General features: G+C 49.4%; 1 protein-coding gene across 1 annotated transcript in view; it reads left to right on the top strand.

Moving 5' to 3' along the window:
• The window catches only part of SLC25A42 (solute carrier family 25 member 42), a 30,010-nt gene extending 15,130 nt beyond the window's left edge, over positions 1-14,880 (top strand). The window contains exons 4-10 of the mRNA XM_079960873.1: positions 3,282-3,407; positions 4,257-4,368; positions 5,379-5,404; positions 6,135-6,301; positions 6,905-7,021; positions 9,805-9,956; positions 10,780-14,880. Of these exons, the coding sequence (XP_079816999.1) occupies positions 3,321-3,407; positions 4,257-4,368; positions 5,379-5,404; positions 6,135-6,301; positions 6,905-7,021; positions 9,805-9,956; positions 10,780-11,105 (987 nt within the window). The 5' untranslated portion in view covers positions 3,282-3,320 and the 3' untranslated portion in view covers positions 11,106-14,880. The remainder of the gene's footprint in view (positions 1-3,281; positions 3,408-4,256; positions 4,369-5,378; positions 5,405-6,134; positions 6,302-6,904; positions 7,022-9,804; positions 9,957-10,779) is intronic.
• The last annotated feature ends 2,731 nt before the right edge of the window (positions 14,881-17,611 follow it).

The raw sequence follows: 17,611 nt of genomic DNA on the forward strand, positions 1-17,611 counted from the left end.
CGGCCCCTCTGGCTTTCTTAAGCAGGTCAGCAGGAGAGCCTATTTACTGCATTTATCTCCCAACTTTTTCTCCAAGGAGTCCATGGTTCACCCCCCTCCTCAGGGAGGGAGGTTAAGAGGCTGTGAGCTGACTCACCAGGTCACCCAGGCAGCTTCAGGGCAGAGTGGGGATTTGAACCCCGACACTCTAACCACTACACCCCACTGCCTTCCCAGAGTTAAGTAGGCAAATAAATATGGGGAAAGCAAAGTGTCCCTTAGAGAAGGATCTGAAATCTTTTCCTTGAAGCTTGAGTTTCATCATAGAATCATAGTGTTGGAAAGGACCATGAGGGTCATCTAGAATCATAATAATAATTACTGTTGTTGTTGTTGTTTGTTGTTGTTGTTATACCCTGCCCATCTGACTGGGTTGCCCTGCCACTCTGAGTGGCTTCCAGCATATATAAAAGTATAATAAAACATCACACAGGAACAAAAGGAATCTTTTGCCCAACGTGGGGCTCAAACCCACAACCCCAAGATTAAGAGTTGTAGTAATAATAGTAGTAGTAGTTGTAGTATTAACAAAGGTAATTGCAAAATAGAAAAAAGCATTCTGTCATGGTGAACGCAACTAGATTTCAGGTGCCGATGGGCGATTAGCTGATCTATCTGAGTTTCCAACCTTGAGTGCGCGGCTCTGGCAAGCGTTGTAATGTCCTGCGCTTGAGATTAAGATCTCTCCTGCTCAAGTTGCAGCGGGAGAATTAAGATAGCAGCCGGCGGTTAGCTCAAACTACTCCCACCAACATAATCTTGCCGTCTCTCCTTGGCAGGCGCTCAAGCCGAAGCTCTGAGTGATGATAATAATATGAAAAATATTGTGTCTGCCGTCCTCAGCCCCTCTCAGTAAGGGGGGCAGCCGGTGACATCCGAGTAAGTCTGCTGTTTGCAGAGAAAAAACACCCCAGATCAGTGCTGGTTTCTGCTCAGTTCTTTGCTGCAGGGAATTAATTTCATTCCCCCTTTCGCCCCACACAAGGAGCGCAACGCGACGTATGTGGTTCTCCTCCTCCTCATTTAATCCCCACTGCATCCCTGCGAGGTGGGCCAAGCCGAGAGGCACCAGGTTGCCCCAGGCTGCCTGGCAGAACATAAAGGTTTCCAGTCAGGGCTCGAAAGGGGCAAAGGGCTGGTGAGTAATAAAAACAGCGCAAGGAGAGCCTGCTGGATCAGGCCCAGGGGCCAGCATCCTAGTCCAGCATCCTCTTCTCACTGCAGCCAACCAGACACCCGTGTCAGGAAACCCGCAAGCAGGATTGGAACCCCAGAGCCCTCTCCCTTCCTGCATCTGGGATGCAGAAAGATTTCTCCCTCTGAGCATCACCCTAGTGGCTAGTGGCCGTTCCTCTGTGAGTTCATCCAATCCTCTTTTGAAGCCAGCCAGGTTGGTGTCATGCTGCCTCCCGTGGCAAGGAGTTCCATAGTTTAACTATGTGTAGCATGAAGAAAGGCTTTCTTTCATCTGTCCCGAATCCCCCAGAATGCAGCTTCGTTAGCCAAGGAGTTAAGCATCTGAAGGCAGCCCTGCATGGGGAAGCATTTTAACGTTTAATGTTCTGTTATGTTTTTTACACATTTTGGAAGCCGCCCAGAGTGGCTGGGGCAACCCAGTCAGACAGGTGGGGTATAAATAATAAAATTATTATTATTATTATTATTTATTTACTGGGGGTACTCAAGTGTATGCAGTACTGGCATGGTTTTTTCTCTAGAAGAAAAGCACTGATGATGATGTTGATCATGGAATAGGACATCCAAGGATTTCTTCCTTACAGGGGGTTGGACTAGATGGCCCTTGTGGTTCCCTTCCAACTCTATGATTTGATAATAATAATATAATTAATAATTAATAATAAAATATATTATTTATACCCCACCCATCTGGCTGGGTTTCCTCAGTCATTCTGGACAGCTTCCAACAAAAGATTAAAAGTACATTAAAACATCAGTCATTAAAAACATCCCTAAACAGGGCTGCCTTCAGATGTCTTCTAAACGTCAGACAGTTGTTTATCTCCTTGACATCTGATGGGAGGGTGTTCCACAGGGCGGGTGCCACTACCAAGTAATGATTCTTATTTTCATCAGAGAGATGTTGGAGGGTCTGTAATATGTGCTGCATTAATCATGGAAATGTTTGTGTGCATGTTTTTTTAAAAACCTAAGTAGAAGTCCCTCTAGTCCAGGAGCAGGGGTGAGGTCCTCTTTGCTCTGCTGCCGCTCGGAAACCTGATTTGTTTCCCCCCCTGCCCTGTTTTTTTATTCTCGACCTTGAGCTTAGTTCTGGTGACTCCACCGCTCCGCTCCTCCTCCTCTCTCTCTGCAGTTGTGCATTGCTGAAAGCGGGATGTCAGAGAGCGTTTCTGGCCTGGGAGCTTCCCGTTGCAATCCTTCGTGGCCAAAAATAAGCTGGGATGGAAAAGGGATGAAGGAGGGGAAGGGGGAGGCAGAGGGGTGTGTTGTGACCACAGGCCTGTTTTTCCCAAAATGAAATTAGTAGTTCAAGAGAAGAATGGTTCCTTCTCCAAGTCTTTCTATCTGTCTAGCTGTCCACTGATGTGTCAGTTCCTTACCCAGCTGTGTGTAAATAATAATAATAATAATAATAATAATAATATCCTGCCTTTTTGTCTAACAGAGACTCAAGGTAGATTACAGCTTAAATAGAAATAGCTAAATATATTGGGTGGGGGGGGAGGAGAATAATAATAATAATAAAGCACAAATAAAAATGCACAAACACATGTATATGAAAACATATAAGGAGCATCTCCACCCCCATCGTTCTGCCCGGACACTGAGGTCCAGCTCCGAGGGCCTCCTTCACTGCAAGAAGTAAGGTTACAGGGAAGCAGGCAGAGGGCCTTCTTGGTGGTGGCGCCCACCAGATGCCAAGGAAATAAACAACTACACAACTTCCTGAAGGCAGCCCTGTACAGGGGAGTTTTTGATGTTTGATGTTTTACTGTGTTTTTAGTGTCTGGTGCCAACCCAGTTAGAGGGGTGTGCAGGAAGTCTCCTCTTTCCTCCTCCCTCCAAGCTCGTTTTCTTTTTGTGCTGTGTCTATTTAGATTGTAAGCTTTTTCTTGAGTAATTTGTTAGCTGCCCTGGGAGCCTTTTGTTGCTGTCATTGTTGTTCCAAATTGGGGTACTTCTTTGACATCCTAACAAGTCCATCTGTTTTAGGTTTTGAGCTGCTGTCCTTAACTCCTCCCCGCCCCCTTTCTCTTCCTCAGGAGGTCTGGTTCTTTTCCTGGGCAGCCCCTGAGCCTGGGATGGGGAATGGTCGAGCAGCAGGAGGCCAAGTCGGTTTCAAGCAGAAAGATGTAGAGCCGCAAATCCACATGCCGATTTTGCCAGAGGTGAGTGCTGGTCTTGCTGAGAACGCTGGCAGCGTGAAGGTCAATTCAAGAGGATAACAAATACTTGAGAGATGTAAGATAGGAGAACTGAATAAAATAGAGTAAAATGCAGGAATGGTGGATAAACTAAATGAGCCATGGAAGGGGAAAGAGGGAGGTCATCAAATGTATGGTGTTTATTTTGAAGTGCAAAACTGAAAACTTAATAAAAACTATAATACAGTGGTACCTTGGACGTCGAACGGAATCCGTTCCGGAAGTCTGTTTGACTTACATAACGTTCAGAAACCAATGCATGGCTTCTGATTGGCTGCAGGAAGCTCTTGCAGTCAATCGGAAGCTGTGAAAGTCGCGTTGGATGATCGGGTTCCAAAGAACGTTCAAAAACTGGAACAATCACTTCTGATTTTCGATTGTTTGGGAGCCAAAATGTCCGACTCCCAAGGTGTTTGAAAACCAAGGTACGGCTGTAATAAAAAAGATTTGAGTGCTGGTCTCAAAGTGGGGGTGGCAGTGGGCATTGTAGGTGAAGAGAGTTTCAGGGATGAAGGGCACCAGGTTGGCAAACGCTGCCCTAGAACAGCCTTGCAGTTAGACCAGGTAAGCGTTCCTTCACAGGTAAGTTTACTAGTCCCACATAAATCCATATAGATATTCAATCTCAAGGTGTGAAAGAAAGGGGCAGGCCTGATCGCCTATGGCGGACAGGAGCCAGCAAGGAAGAAGTTCACCAACGTCTCCCTTGTCTGCTCGCCTGCTGCCGGTTCCTGCTCGCCCTAGGTGACCAGCCAAGTGGCTTTTGAGTTTCTAGGTGCTTCCTTGCCACCCTCCTTTGGTTTTCTGTTCCAGGCTGCCCAGGAGAGAAGGAGCGTCCTCAACTCCCTGATATCTGGGGCGTTTGCTGGCGCTGTGGCCAAGACTGCGGTGGCGCCTCTGGACAGAACGAAAATCATATTCCAAGGTATTTGGGGGGGGGGCAGGTTTTTATAATTTTGTAAGTTGTGTATGCCATATCATCACAGTTATAACAAATAAAGGCTTGACATATCTCGCTTTGCATGTCATGAGTCTATCTCATATATTAGTTTCACCTTTTAAGTTGAAAAGTATCTGAAGAAGTGTGCATCTGAAGAAGTGTGCATGCACACGAAAGCTCATACCTAGAACTAACTTAGTTGGTCTTTAAGGTGCTACTAGAAGGAATTTTTTTTCTTTTATTTTGTTTTGACTATGGCAGACCAACACGGCTACCTACCTGTAACTTTTAAGTTGAATTACTGAAATAAATGAACTTTTCCATGATATTCTAATTTTTCAAGTTTCACCTGTATATAAAAATAGAATGGATGCAGGGAGAACGTAATTAGATGGACAACCCTGTTTTTAATGCTGTGGACTTTCAACTCCCATTGACAGGGCAGAGAATCCCCCAAACTTAAAGCCTGGTTTGCAGCTAAGATTAAAAGCTCTCTCTCTCTCTATATATATATATATTTCTGTTTTGAGGATTAATCCTCCAATGAGTTTTTGCTGGAAAGAGATTTGGCTTGATTCAGGGTTTGTTTGCTTGTCTTTGGACTGGCTTATCTGCCGGCTGGGATAATTGGGGGCAGGCAGAGTCAAACTGAGATTGGGGAGAGAGAGAGAATTGTTTTAGGGTGTTTGCAAATTGCATAAGAGATAACCGATACGGCTCTATGGGGTGGGGGAAACTGAGAAAGCAGGGGAGAATTCTGGTGGTTTTTTTTTTTTTTTTTTTAAGTGTAAATCACAAGAGAATGCAGCTGAACAGTAGTCTTCAGGTCCGTCTAGGCTCCAGTATTGATAAAGAGCTTTGAAAGAAATAGTTAAGGCTCTTACCCTAGAGAAATCCTAGTTCACCGATCCTTGAGTGTTAGTGGATGAATTGATTTGTACCTGCAAATGAGTAAAAGTATTCTTGCTTTTCATTTTTCTGCTTTTCTCTTTCAGTATCATCAAATCGGTTTTCTGCCAAGGTAAGAATTAAAGCCCAATTCTCCTTTCTTTGCTCTGTTGCTTAGCTGGGCAGCTTTGGTTTTTTACTTAACGAAGTCAGGGGCTTCCCCTGCATGCGAAGCCAGGCTCCGGTGGATGGAGCAGACGAGACCAAGAGGGAGTCCAGTGGTCAAGAAGGCGGTTTCTGCATGTGCTATAGAGGGGAGTGAGGGGCAGGTGGGGCCCGTCCACCTGGGAAGGGAGCCCACCCAGGAGAAGGAAAACTCTGGTCCTTGTGGGACATCTTTGGGAGAAGAACAGGCTACACAAATCTTGAGGGGAGTCCCTAAGGCGGATGGATGGTGCCTTGTCCGCCTCCTTCCAGCAATTCCTGCAGCCCGGCTGGTGCCATATGTCTTGCTCTGCTTTCCTTTGGACCCCCTCAGCGAGCCCAAGAGGGGGGTCTTGCCATCTGGGCAGCCCAGGATCTCCATGCACCCTGCCCAGGCTTGCGTCCCGGGGGGGGGGGCACTTGAGTGCTGCAAACTCAGCAGTCTGGCTTCACCCCCAGAAGCGCACGCCATTGTCTCTTGAGGCAGACAGACGCCGCCAACAACAACAGCACACCCCACCTCTGGAACAAAACCTCCTTTTTGGGATTACAGTTTGTGGTTTGTCAAAAGCGTGGCAAACCAAGAGCCCTGGTTCAGATGATGCGCTCAGCCTCTCTCCGTCTCTCTTTCCCAATAACTCTGCTTCCGCTTTCCTTAGGAGGCTTACCGCCTGATCTACCGCACCTACCTCCACGAGGGCTTCTTCAGCCTCTGGCGGGGGAACTCTGCCACCATGGTCCGCGTGATCCCTTACGCCGCCATCCAGTTTTGCGCCCACGAGGAGTACAAGCAGATCCTGGGCAGTTACTATGGCTTCCAGGGGAAGTAAGAGGCTGCTGGGGTTGGGGTCTTCTGCAACAGGGTTGGGGAACCTCAGGCCTTGGTCAGTCCAGCTGGTGAAGAGTCACGGGGGTCTCCTCCTCCTGCTGCGACAAGCTCCCTTCCCCCCTTGTCTCCCAGGACCAGGAGAGGCATGAAAAGGCAGAGGAGAGGTTGCCTTCACACTGGCACAGTCTCCGATTGCTTGGGGAAAGCCCTGGATAGAAGGCGACTTAGAAGGCTGTGGGGAGACGGAGATTTTCAGTTTCAGCAACAGATTTTCATGGAGTAAGACCACTGGGAATGAGTTGCTGTGCCCTTAGTTTGATTAGTTTCAGTGTTCATGATAGGCCGGTTGGTGAGAACATAATGCCAAGGTTGCAGGTTCAGTCCCCCTGTGGGACAGCTGCATCACTGGGGCTGGGCTAGATGCCTCTTAGGATCTCATCCAATGCTTCAATTCTATGATCCATCAGGAAACTTTCCCTAAAAAATTGATCCTTCCCTGCCCACAATGCAACTGTAAACCAGTTTTGTTCAGCTGCCGGAGAAAGAAGGTGGGGAGAATTCCACCTTTCAAAAGCCTCTTTTTCTCTTTCCTGCTTCCAGGGCCCTTACCCCATTGCCCAGGTTCATCGCTGGCTCCCTCGCGGGCACGACGGCCGCCATGTTGACGTACCCCCTGGACCTGGTCCGCGCCCGGATGGCCGTCACGCCAAAGGAAATGTGAGTTGGCGCTGCGGATGCTCCTGTGGAAAATTTGGGTGGGATGGGAGTACCTAAAAGCAACACCTCACTGCACTGTAAAAAGGTAGGTGGGCACAGGCCTTTTGGGTTTAGCTGGGATAGAGGCTCGGACGAAAATGGAATACCAAAACAACGCAGTTTTATGAAATTATTATTTTCTCCATCAACCCCAACTGTAGCAAAAGGCTGAATCGCTAGGGGATGAAAGGCTGGATGACAAAGACAGGTCTTTTACAGAGGCTGATAAGTTTGACGTGGGTTCATAAGTCTTCTTTTGGGGGGGTCTCAGCAAACAAGATTCTCCCCTCGTGGGATTGTTGCAAGACGTATTAATGTGCCTCCAGCACAATCAGGGAGGATTTGACCTGCAGATCTCAATAAATGAGCGATTCTGTGCAGAGAAGGCTCCCTCAGGCTGGAACATAGTCTCTGGCACCAAAGCAAAGGGCTATCTGTCGTCGCCCCCCCCCCCCCATGAATTGACATATGTCCATCCGAAAGGAAATGCACACTCCTGATCTCCTCCCTGCTTTAAAAGTACCAGTCAGCCCACCCTACAGGGCATGGAACTGACCAGCCCTGGCTTGAGAAGTAGAATCCTAGAACAGTGGTGTTGGGAGGGATCCCCGAGGGCCATCTAGTCCAACCCCCTGTAACAAAGGGGCCTTTTGTCCAACAACCGCTAGCTCTTCCCTTCAGTGTCTTGTTTGATGTTCCTCTTCCCCTCCTCCAATGCCCTGCATGGCTGTTGTCCAGCGTCTAAAATAGCCTGGGTCCTTCTCGGCAGCACACCAGGTGTCATCGGGTGCCCAAAATAGTTAAGTTGTGATATGGGGCCTTGGTGTGTTTGTGTGTGTTGGTTGTCTCTCTTATGGCTCAGGGGGGGAAAGAAAATGTTGACAAGGGAGCCCACCCTGTTCCTCTTTTTCCCGGCAAATATTTTTAATTTCATTTTGTGGCGGAAATAAAAGAGGGAAAACAGGTATAATGGCAGGAGAAACTTATAAGTTGGAAAACAAAGCTGTAAAACAGGCAGGCAGAATGAGTACTACTAAAGGCAAAAAAGGTGAAAGCTACTACTACTGCTACTACTAATAATAATATTAATATGCGGCTCAGCCAGATATATATGTCCCAGCCACTCTGGGTGGCTACCATCCAATTGAAACATCAAACACAGTAAAACATCAAACCTTTAAAACTTCCCTAAATCAACTAAGTCCATTTATTTCAATGGGTCTACTTTGAGCATGACTACTTCCGTGTGCACTTCTAAATGTACTTACTGGGAAATAAACCACACCGAAAACAGCTAAACTTACTTCTGAGTAAATAGGAACAAGAATGCACTGTAATTAATGGATTTCAGACTCTGGTTACTGAAGCATTTCATTTCTGCCGCCACGCTTTCACAAAATAAAAAAATCAAATGGAAATGAAGGAATTCAGTTGTGCAGGGGCTAAGGTCACAAAGTCCAAGTGAAGAATATTAGCTTTATTTGGTTATCCAGTCTGGTTCCAGTTTTGGGCACTTTTCCACTGAGTTGCAATTACTATTTGAGCTGCTACAGTCATATATCAGACCAGTTCTATAATTCTATGATTCTATGATTCAGGAAATATTATTTGAAATGAGCCTCTTACATATGTATCTTAAGTACCTACACAAACGCATTGAGAGTTATGAGCTTGTTTTTGCCGGGTAATCTCATATGTGGTCTAATTTGAGACACACTTGTCTTCTCAGCAACACTAAGAAGCCTTTCTGTCTTCTGATCTTTCATATTTGTCAGAGCTGGAAATCCCTCTTCTCAACAATATGTCAAGGAGAACTGTAGAAGAATAATAGAATAGTAGAGTTGGAAGGGACCTCTGAGGGTCATCCAGTCCAACCCCCTGGAATGCCGGAATCTCAGCTGAAGCATCCATGGCAGATGGACACCCAACCTCTGCTTAAAAACCTCCAGGGAAGGAGAGTCCACCACCTCCCGAGGGAGACCGTTCCACCATGGAACAGCTCTTACCGTCAGAAAGTTCTTCCTGATATTGAGTTGGAATCTCCTTTCTTGTACAGTGGTACCTCTGGTTACGTACTTAATTCATTCTTAACCTGAAACTGTTCTTAACCTGAAGCACCACTTTAGCTAATGGGGCTTCCCGCTGCCGCCACACCACTGGAACACAATTTCTGTTCTCATCCTGAAGCAAAGTTCTTAACCTGAAGCACTATTTCTGGGTTAGCGGAGTCTGTAACCTGAAGCTGATGTAACCTGAAGCGTCTGTAACCCGAGGTACCACTGTAACTTGAAGCCCTGGGTTCAAGTTTGACCCTCCAGAGCAGGAGATAACAAGCTTGCTCCCTCTTCCATCTGACAGCCCTTGAGATTTTGGAAGATGGCTTTCCTATCTCCTCTCAGTCTCCTCTTTCCCAGGCTAAACATTCCCAGCTCCTTCAACCGTTCCTCATAAGGTTTGGTTTCCAGGCGCTTGAACATCTTGAATAGCCAATGCTCTTGAGGAAAGGCATGGATCATGTTTCTGGTTGTGTATTCAGGTTTTTTAAAATCTTGATACGATGTTAGGCTATACTACACTGAAATGTTCTAAGGTTCCTTTGATTGTCCTTGAATCTTCTGGCCACTCCTGCTGCCCTCTCCTGCCCCACCGGTGTGGCAGGCCAGACCCTTTGACAGCCAACAAGGCTTGTTGCTCGAGAGGCATGATAACAAGACATGATTTCTCTTGCTCCGCTCTCCCGGCAGGTACAGCAACATTGTCCACGTCTTCATTCGGATATCCCGGGAAGAAGGGATGAAGACCCTCTACCGGGGCTTTGCCCCCACCATCCTGGGGGTGATTCCATATGCTGGGCTGAGCTTCTTCACCTACGAGACCCTGAAGAAGTTTCACGCAGGTAAAAGCAGCGGGGCCAGGATGCCAGCCAGAAGATGGCTCTTATGAATGGCTTTTAAGATTAGGCAAATCCACGGAAGAGCAGTGGCTACTAGCCATGTCTCAGAGCTGAGCTGGCAGTAAATCACACCATACAACTGGGAGTTAACTCTTTATTAGCAAGGACACGATCGGAACAGGCCTAAGGAGCACAGCAGCCCCCCATGAAGCAGCCGCTGAAACTGAAGGTCCCTGCCTCCCCACCGCCGTCCAAGTCCCTCCAGGATTTCCCCCCAAGCCATTGAAGAACGCCCCTGCATGCAGCCAACCTCTCCTCCACCCTCTTCATGCCTCTCCTGGTTCTGGGAGACCAGAAGGGAGGACAGCTTGATGCAGCAGGAGGGGGAGACCTTCCTCTCCTGCTTCAGCTTCTGCCTCCCATTCTGGACTTCTCTCTGCCACGACTCTTCCCGCTCACTAAGCCTTGTTGCCTCTTCCGCTTCTGACACCTCCTCCTCCAGTCTTCTCCCCCTGGCCTCTCATCATCGTCCCACTGCTTCTCCCTGGGCTCTGAGCCTTCTTCCCTTGGATGTCCCTCAGCTGGTTCCTCCCGCCATTCCTCTGCCTTGTAACTAATCCATGCCACTTCCTTCACTGTTTGGAGGCACTATACCTCCTGGCTCCTGGCCGTTGCAATTGGGGAGAGTTGCTGTTGCACTAAGGTCCTGGCGCTCTTGCAATTTCTGGGGGTCCTGGGCCCCGTGGCGGAAGGGAGAGAGGGAGATCTGTTTGCGCTGTCCCTGTGCGTCTCCACAGTTGCCCACCAGTGTTTCCTCTTCCTCCAGAGCGCAGCGGCAGGACGCAGCCCTACCCCGTGGAGCGTCTCGTCTTTGGGGCCTGTGCTGGCCTGATTGGGCAGTCTGCCTCCTACCCGCTGGACGTTGTGCGGCGGCGGATGCAGACGGCCGGGGTGATGGGCCACACCTACAGCACCATTCTACGCACTATGCGGGACATCATCCGGGAGGAAGGACTCGTCCGCGGCCTCTACAAGGGACTCAGCATGAACTGGGTCAAGGGCCCCATCGCCGTGGGGATCAGCTTCACAACCTTCGACCTCACGCAAATCCTCCTCCGGAAGTGGGAGCAAGGGGTGAACGTGGAGAGGTAGTGGCCGGCCGGTGGCTGGCGGTTGGTACAAATGTTGGTGGAAAGGTGGGCAGGCATCCTCTTCCTCCTCCCTCCCTCCCTCCTTCCCTCCCTCCCCGAGCCAGAGGGTTCTCGCGGCAGAGCTGAGTGACCCAAGGCAATCTCTGTTAGGTCCCCACGACCGCAGCATCCTGCCCCCTGCTTCCCCGAGCTTGCGTTTGCGAAAGAGAAGCCGCCGTGTCCTTTGCCGGTGTTGTTTTCTTGCTTTCCCTCTCCTTTTCCCACCGAAGTGGTTGAAATTCCTCTGAATTCTGCTTGGATTTGTGGGGAACTGGCAAGGGCTCCTCCCAGAAGGCGGCAGCCATGCTATTTACTTGATTTTGCCTCGTTGTTCTAAGCCGTGGCGACACAGTCCCATTACATCTCCTGCCTCTAACTCTCCTGCACCCTTTATTTTGTAGGAAGCCAAACTTACCTGTATGTTTGAGACGTGGGGTGTGTCTGTCTTGTGGTTTCCGCTCCCTGCGGTCTCAGCGCTCCTTCCAGCAAATGGTTTGTTTTCCAAGCCCTGGAGAATGGGGCCCTTCATCTCCCCCCTCTCCCTACTTCAGATGCTTTTAAAATTCTGCCCCAAAACCTCCTGGAAGAGGGCCAGCCGGCCCCAGGGGAGAAAAAACCAAAGACTGGATTCTTTCCTTTCCTTGGGTTTGTCCAAGGCAGAGAGGCCACGGTGCAATCTTGAATTCTCTCGCTGCCGCAATCTTTCCTTGCTTTTCAGAGACTTTTTAATGATCTGTATTTAGATATGCACACCTATTTCAGAGTTCAAGCTTCGGAAGATGGCATGCGGTCGAGCTAACCTTCGCTCCTCCGAATTGCCTCTGCTTTTTAGCAGGGCTTCCCCCTCCAGTATTAAGTGTCAAAAGATGGAAGGAATAAGGACTCTTGAAGAGGCATTCCTAGCCCAGAGCAGGAGATCATAGAATCATAGATGCCTCATCTCAGATTGGAGATGGGGAAAACTTTTATCCCGACGGTCAGGGATGACAACGAAAAATGGACTTCCATATGTTGCTGAACTTCCAGCAGCCAGGTGAGAATGAGAGCCAGGTGCCTTGAACACCTAGAGAGGAATTGGATCGGAGAAGGCATTTTGCAGGTCTCCTCCTGGGAAGAGGAGTGGGTGTTTTGCCAGACCGTCTTGGGTCTTTCGCCGTGTACGAGCTCAGGCACTCCCCACCTTCGAAAATCTCCTAGAACAGGGCAGCAATCCTGTGTCCCTCCAGATGTTGACTGACTCCCACCAGCCCTTTCCTGGAAATCATGCTAAATTAACCCTGCTAATTCCTCTCTCTCTCTCATCGCCCTCCACTGCACTGCACTGCACTGCTTCCTCACACTTAGCAAGCACAATGCCTGCCTTCAACAAAACCGCACCAGGGATTCACGAACCACCACCAGATGCAAACCTGAAGAGCTTTTACCTCTCCAGTATGAAAATAGATTGAACGGGGTGATGCATGTCCTAAACAGGAAGCCCAGTTCATGTAGGGCCCCCCCCAAGACACTGCTTATGCAGGTTGGAGTGTTTTGCACATTTTGAAAAAGACGCACTACCACTGGGAGAGCAGAACCGACACAGGGTTACCAAACTTGGGTCTCCAGCTGTTTGGGAACTACAGTTCCCATCATCCCTAACCACTGGTCCTGCTAGCTGGGGATAATGGCAGTTGTAGTCCCAAAACAGCTGGAGACCCAGGTTTGGGAAACCCTGGTCTACACCCACACACCGTTTCCCCAATTCTCATTTTTCTAATTCTCCGTGCCATCAGAAGTTGTGATGGATCACAATTGTGGCTCAGCAGGTTTTGTTTCTGTCGGGGAGAGAATTTTGGAGGGACGGCAGGTGCCACCTCGCCAATGAAATAATGCTCATCTCACTTGGGAGCATATATATATATAGATGTATGTATATATTCTAGGAGAGAGATTGCCAGCTCAACGAAGGTGGCTTGCTGATTGCTAAGTCTCAAGCTGCTCCTTCCTTCGGACTCTGGGCGTTTCCTTTTAAACCTCTGCCTGAACGTCCTAAAACCTTGAGGTAAAATAGAGCAGTGTCCCTGGAGAAGAAGAGGCTGCAAGCTAGTGTCTTTTGATGGCCAGACTACAACTCCCATAATCCCCTGCCAGCTTGGACCGAACCGACAATCCGGGCTGATGGGATTGGTAGTCTAGTGGCATATCTTCCTGCAAGGTTTTGAGTATTTGGGATGACCTTTTCCTCCCTCTCCCTTTTGAGTTTCCACCACCAACCAGACCCCAGAAGTGAAGACCTGAGCATCTCCCATTCCAGCTCCCTTCATGACCCACAATCGCGCCACCCCCTTCCCACTCAGCTATAGAGCCCCCCCTTCCTGATAGCTTTCAGCTGTGGGGCTGGGTTTATTCTTGCAGATCTTACAAAGTTGGCAAGGAGCAGTTAATCGGTGAAAGCCACCCTGCTGGCCTTGGCGTGAGGTCTCCCTAGCCCAAGATGGACTTCAGGTGGCTAGAGAATCTTTCCTGGGATGCTCTGGGCTGTGGGTCACCCCCCCCCCCGCCAACCCCTTGCCCCAGCCTGCAGAGAACCAGATTTTCCAAAGCAGCGATCCCAGAGAGATGCTCTCGCTTCCCTAGAATCTAGCCCAGGGTTTCCCCAACTTGGGTCTCCAGCTGTTTTTGGACTACAACTCCCATCAACCTAAGCTAGCAGGACCAGTGGTCAGGGATGATGGGAATTGCAGTCCAAAAACAGCCAGGGAGACCCAAGTTGGGGAAACATTGACCTAGCCCCCTTCCTACCAGCATTCCTCATAACATGGAGGGGGCAGAGGTCATTTCTGGGGGGTCCCCGTAAGTTGGCTGCCCTCCAGCTTCAAGATGGCACTACGGCGACATGGGTGGGGGGTATCTGCACCTCTCTAGCCCCCATCAGGCGCCTGGAGGGACACAGATGCTCCCTGCAGTCCTGCTCCCCAGCACCCCCCCCCCGAGGATGGTGGTGGGGTGGCGTTTCTACAGCAGGTAGGAGAAGTCGTAATTGCAGCGGTTGAATCAATGCCCAACAAAGCTGGGATCCGAGGGAGCCTTTTCCAGCTGTGCTGCAGTTGCCCATCGTTCCTGGCCGCTGGGGGGGGGGCACCCCTGCTTTAAACACCACCCTTCCCTAAGAACCAAGACCTTCTGCTGGGGAGGGGGGGGGGACTCATTCCCCATTGCAGGGAATGGTTCCAAGAATCTGTTGCTCGGTTCACAAGGGACAGGGGCCAACACCCCCCAACTCATCATTCTTGATACGGGAGGGGTGCAAATTGATAGCGAGGGTCAAAGAGTGATCCGGGGGCCGTTGTCTGCCACTGGTGATCCCTGGTGAGTCCCCAGAATAGCAAGTCTGTAAACAGTGTTGTGTCCCCCCCCCCCAAAAAAAGCCCTGGCTAGCTCCCCTCTCTTCCTCCCTCTTGCCATGACAATGTATTAACCAGGATGGCTTTTTGCAGGGTAGGTGGGTAACTCTATGCAGGAGTGTTTGTGCGGTCCATTGTCAAATGCTGCCTTTGTGTCTCTCAAAGCGAGTGCGTCTGACGCCTCCTGAGGGTCCTCTGTGTGTGTGGATTTTTGATCCTTTTGTTTTATACACACACACACACACACACACACACACACACACACACAAATGTGTGTCTATAGTGACATAACTTGTACAAAGATCTGTGCCAAGAAATGATGTATATTTAATAATAAAGAGATGATTTATCGAGGCTTGTGTGTGGATGCTCTGTGTCTCAAACAACCACCCTTGCTTCTCAGTTCTTGTGTAAGTGCTGGGGTGGACCTGTTTTGGAGAGCTGCAGAGTTGGAAGGGACCTCTGAGGGTCATCTAGTCCAGCCCGCTGCAGTGCAGGAACTGCAGCTAAATAATCCCAGGCAGGGGGAATCCTGCAATGAAGGAGTGCCCACCGCCTTCCAGGGGATTCCTTCCCACTGTCAAACTCCTCTTCCTGTCAGAAAGTTCTTCCTGATGTTTAGTCAGAATCTCTTTTCTCATCATTTGACCTCATTTGTTCAGGTCCTACCCCCTCTAAAAAAAACCCTGAGAAAACAAGCTTCCTCCATCTTCCATGGGACACCCCTTCCTTCAGATATTGGTCTCTAGGGCCGGGCAATATCTGGTTTCCAACACTGTGATCTCACCAGCTCAACATTGCGATATACCAAAACATCTCAGTGTCTGAAATAAGCTATGGAGCTTTCGAGAGCCATTGGCTGGTTTCACGGTTTTTCCTGCATCGTGATTTTTGCACAGCACACATACACAATACCTAACATGATGCGCGATATATTGCTGGCTCACAAACTACGAAATCAATATCACGATACGGATTTTGAACCGGTTTTGGACGATATATCAATCTGTCGCTCAGCCTGTCTCAGTCTCCTCTTAGCTAGGCTAAACGTATACCCAATGTAAGTATTTGTTGTTGTTGTTTAGTCGTTTAGTCGTGTCCGACTCTTCGTGACCCCCTGGACCAGAGCACGCCAGGCACTCCTGTCCTCCACTGCCCCCCGCAGCTTGGTCAGACTCATGCTGGTAACCTCGAAAACACTATCCAACCATCTCGTCCTCTGTCGCCCCCTTCTCCTTGTGCCCTCCATCTTTCCCAACATCAGGGTCTTTTCCAGGGAGTCTTCTCTTGAGGTGGCCAAAGTATTACAGCTGTCTGAAAGAACAACTATGAGGCAGAAGCCGACCTTTCCACCAGTCTTGCTCCTGGATGTTACTGAGGGGCTTCAGGCGAGGGGGAAGGCGGCCAGAGCTGTCATTTTCAAGAGCTGTACTTTCAAGAACTTGAGCTTCCTTCCCCCTCTTTCCTCCACTCTCATATTTTCAGAGCGCAAGTCTTAGTATTGGCTTTTTGCAAGTCGCTCTAAGAGGGCAGCCTGGGTGGGGTTAGAAATACCATCAATAAATGCTGGTGGGAAGCTTAGGGGGAGCAGCGTCCTTCCGGTGAGAGATTTCACACCTCAAGGTAAAGAAGTCCTGAAATGCCACTCGCATCACCTGAAACTTGTACAAGCTGTCCTGTGGACCTGCGTTTTTTCCTCTTCCCTCTTCCCTCCTCCCTGCTCTTTCCTCCACTGCCATGTCTTTTTTAAGAGCACAAGTCTTTAGGACTGATTTTTGCAAGCCCCTTTTTGGCTACAGTTTGGGGATACAAACACTGCATAGCTAAATGCTGGTGGGGAGGTTAAGGGGAGCAGTGCCAGTCTCCACCCCCCCCTCCGCTGCCTCTGCCCCAAAACAAGCATAGAGGGTGAAGTGAAGCTGCTTGTGTTTGCATTCGAGGCACCGGCCTCCTGCTCAAAACCCACAAGGTCCCTTCTTAGGGGAGAGACGGGGCAGATGGTGCCTTTAATTTGGGGCCTGGAGAGGGGTGGGGTGGCGGTTTGTGCTTCAAAACCTAGAGGGACGGAGAGAAGCTCACTGTTTTGTTGCACAATTGGGACCAAAGAGGTCTGGTTTGTGTGCTCAGACACTTTTTTAAAAGAGTGGACCTCTCCCCTCCTAATTGGCCTCGTCTGAGACAAACGGTTCCTCCATGAATATATCACAAGATAGGCAGCTCCCCAGAGAGGACGTGTCTGAAGCGGCTACAAAGCTGCTGCCAGGGTGAGGTCTCTGGCCTGACTCATAGGCACCCTGTAGGAGCAAGGAGAATAATAGAACCGGCAGCGGAAGACAGAAGTACCTGGTGTGCTCTGGTCCAGGGGGTCACGAAGAGGCGGACACGACTAAACAACAACAACAACAACAGGGTTGAAAGGGACCCCCAAGGGTCATCCAGCCCAGCCCACTGTAATGAACAGGACACATTTCTCTCTCTCTCAAAAGAGACAGGCAAAATGCTTTGAAGTTGGGTGGAAGAGGAAGGAGGGGAGGTAAGCCATGATTTAAGGTGTTTTTTGTTAATCTTGCAAAAAGAGAGGGAAAACACCCCAATCCCTCTAGGGAATGGAATTATCTACAGCCCTTCCTCAATGAGCCCACACCCAAATTCTGCCTTGTAGAAAAATGTACTCTCTTTTTTTGCGGCCAGATTTGCATTGGAAACTGGAAAACCTGCAGCCTAGATGCAAACGACAACCTTTGCCGTCATGTGCAAAGTGGTCATGAGACCCCTCTTAGTTTTGCATCATTTGTTCTGCATGACACGCCCCCCCCCAGCCTCTGCCCCCAACCCCAATTTTGCCAGTATTGGGGGGTGGGCAAGGAGATTTACAGGAATTCTGATATATGAATACTTTTCAAGTATCTCTCTCCCCCCCTTTTCCTGTGCAGTTCAGAAACTTGATACAGGAATGCCAGAATCAGATCACTGAGTCCACCTAACCTAAACTCAGGTGGCGCTGTGGGTAAAAGCCTCAGCGCCTAGGGCTTGCCGATCGAAAGGTCGGCGGTTCGAATCCCTGCGGCGGGGTGCGCTCCCGCTG

This window comes from Podarcis cretensis (assembly GCF_951804945.1).
Source record: "Podarcis cretensis genome assembly, chromosome: 18".
In the NCBI taxonomy this organism is placed as follows: domain Eukaryota; kingdom Metazoa; phylum Chordata; class Lepidosauria; order Squamata; family Lacertidae; genus Podarcis; species Podarcis cretensis.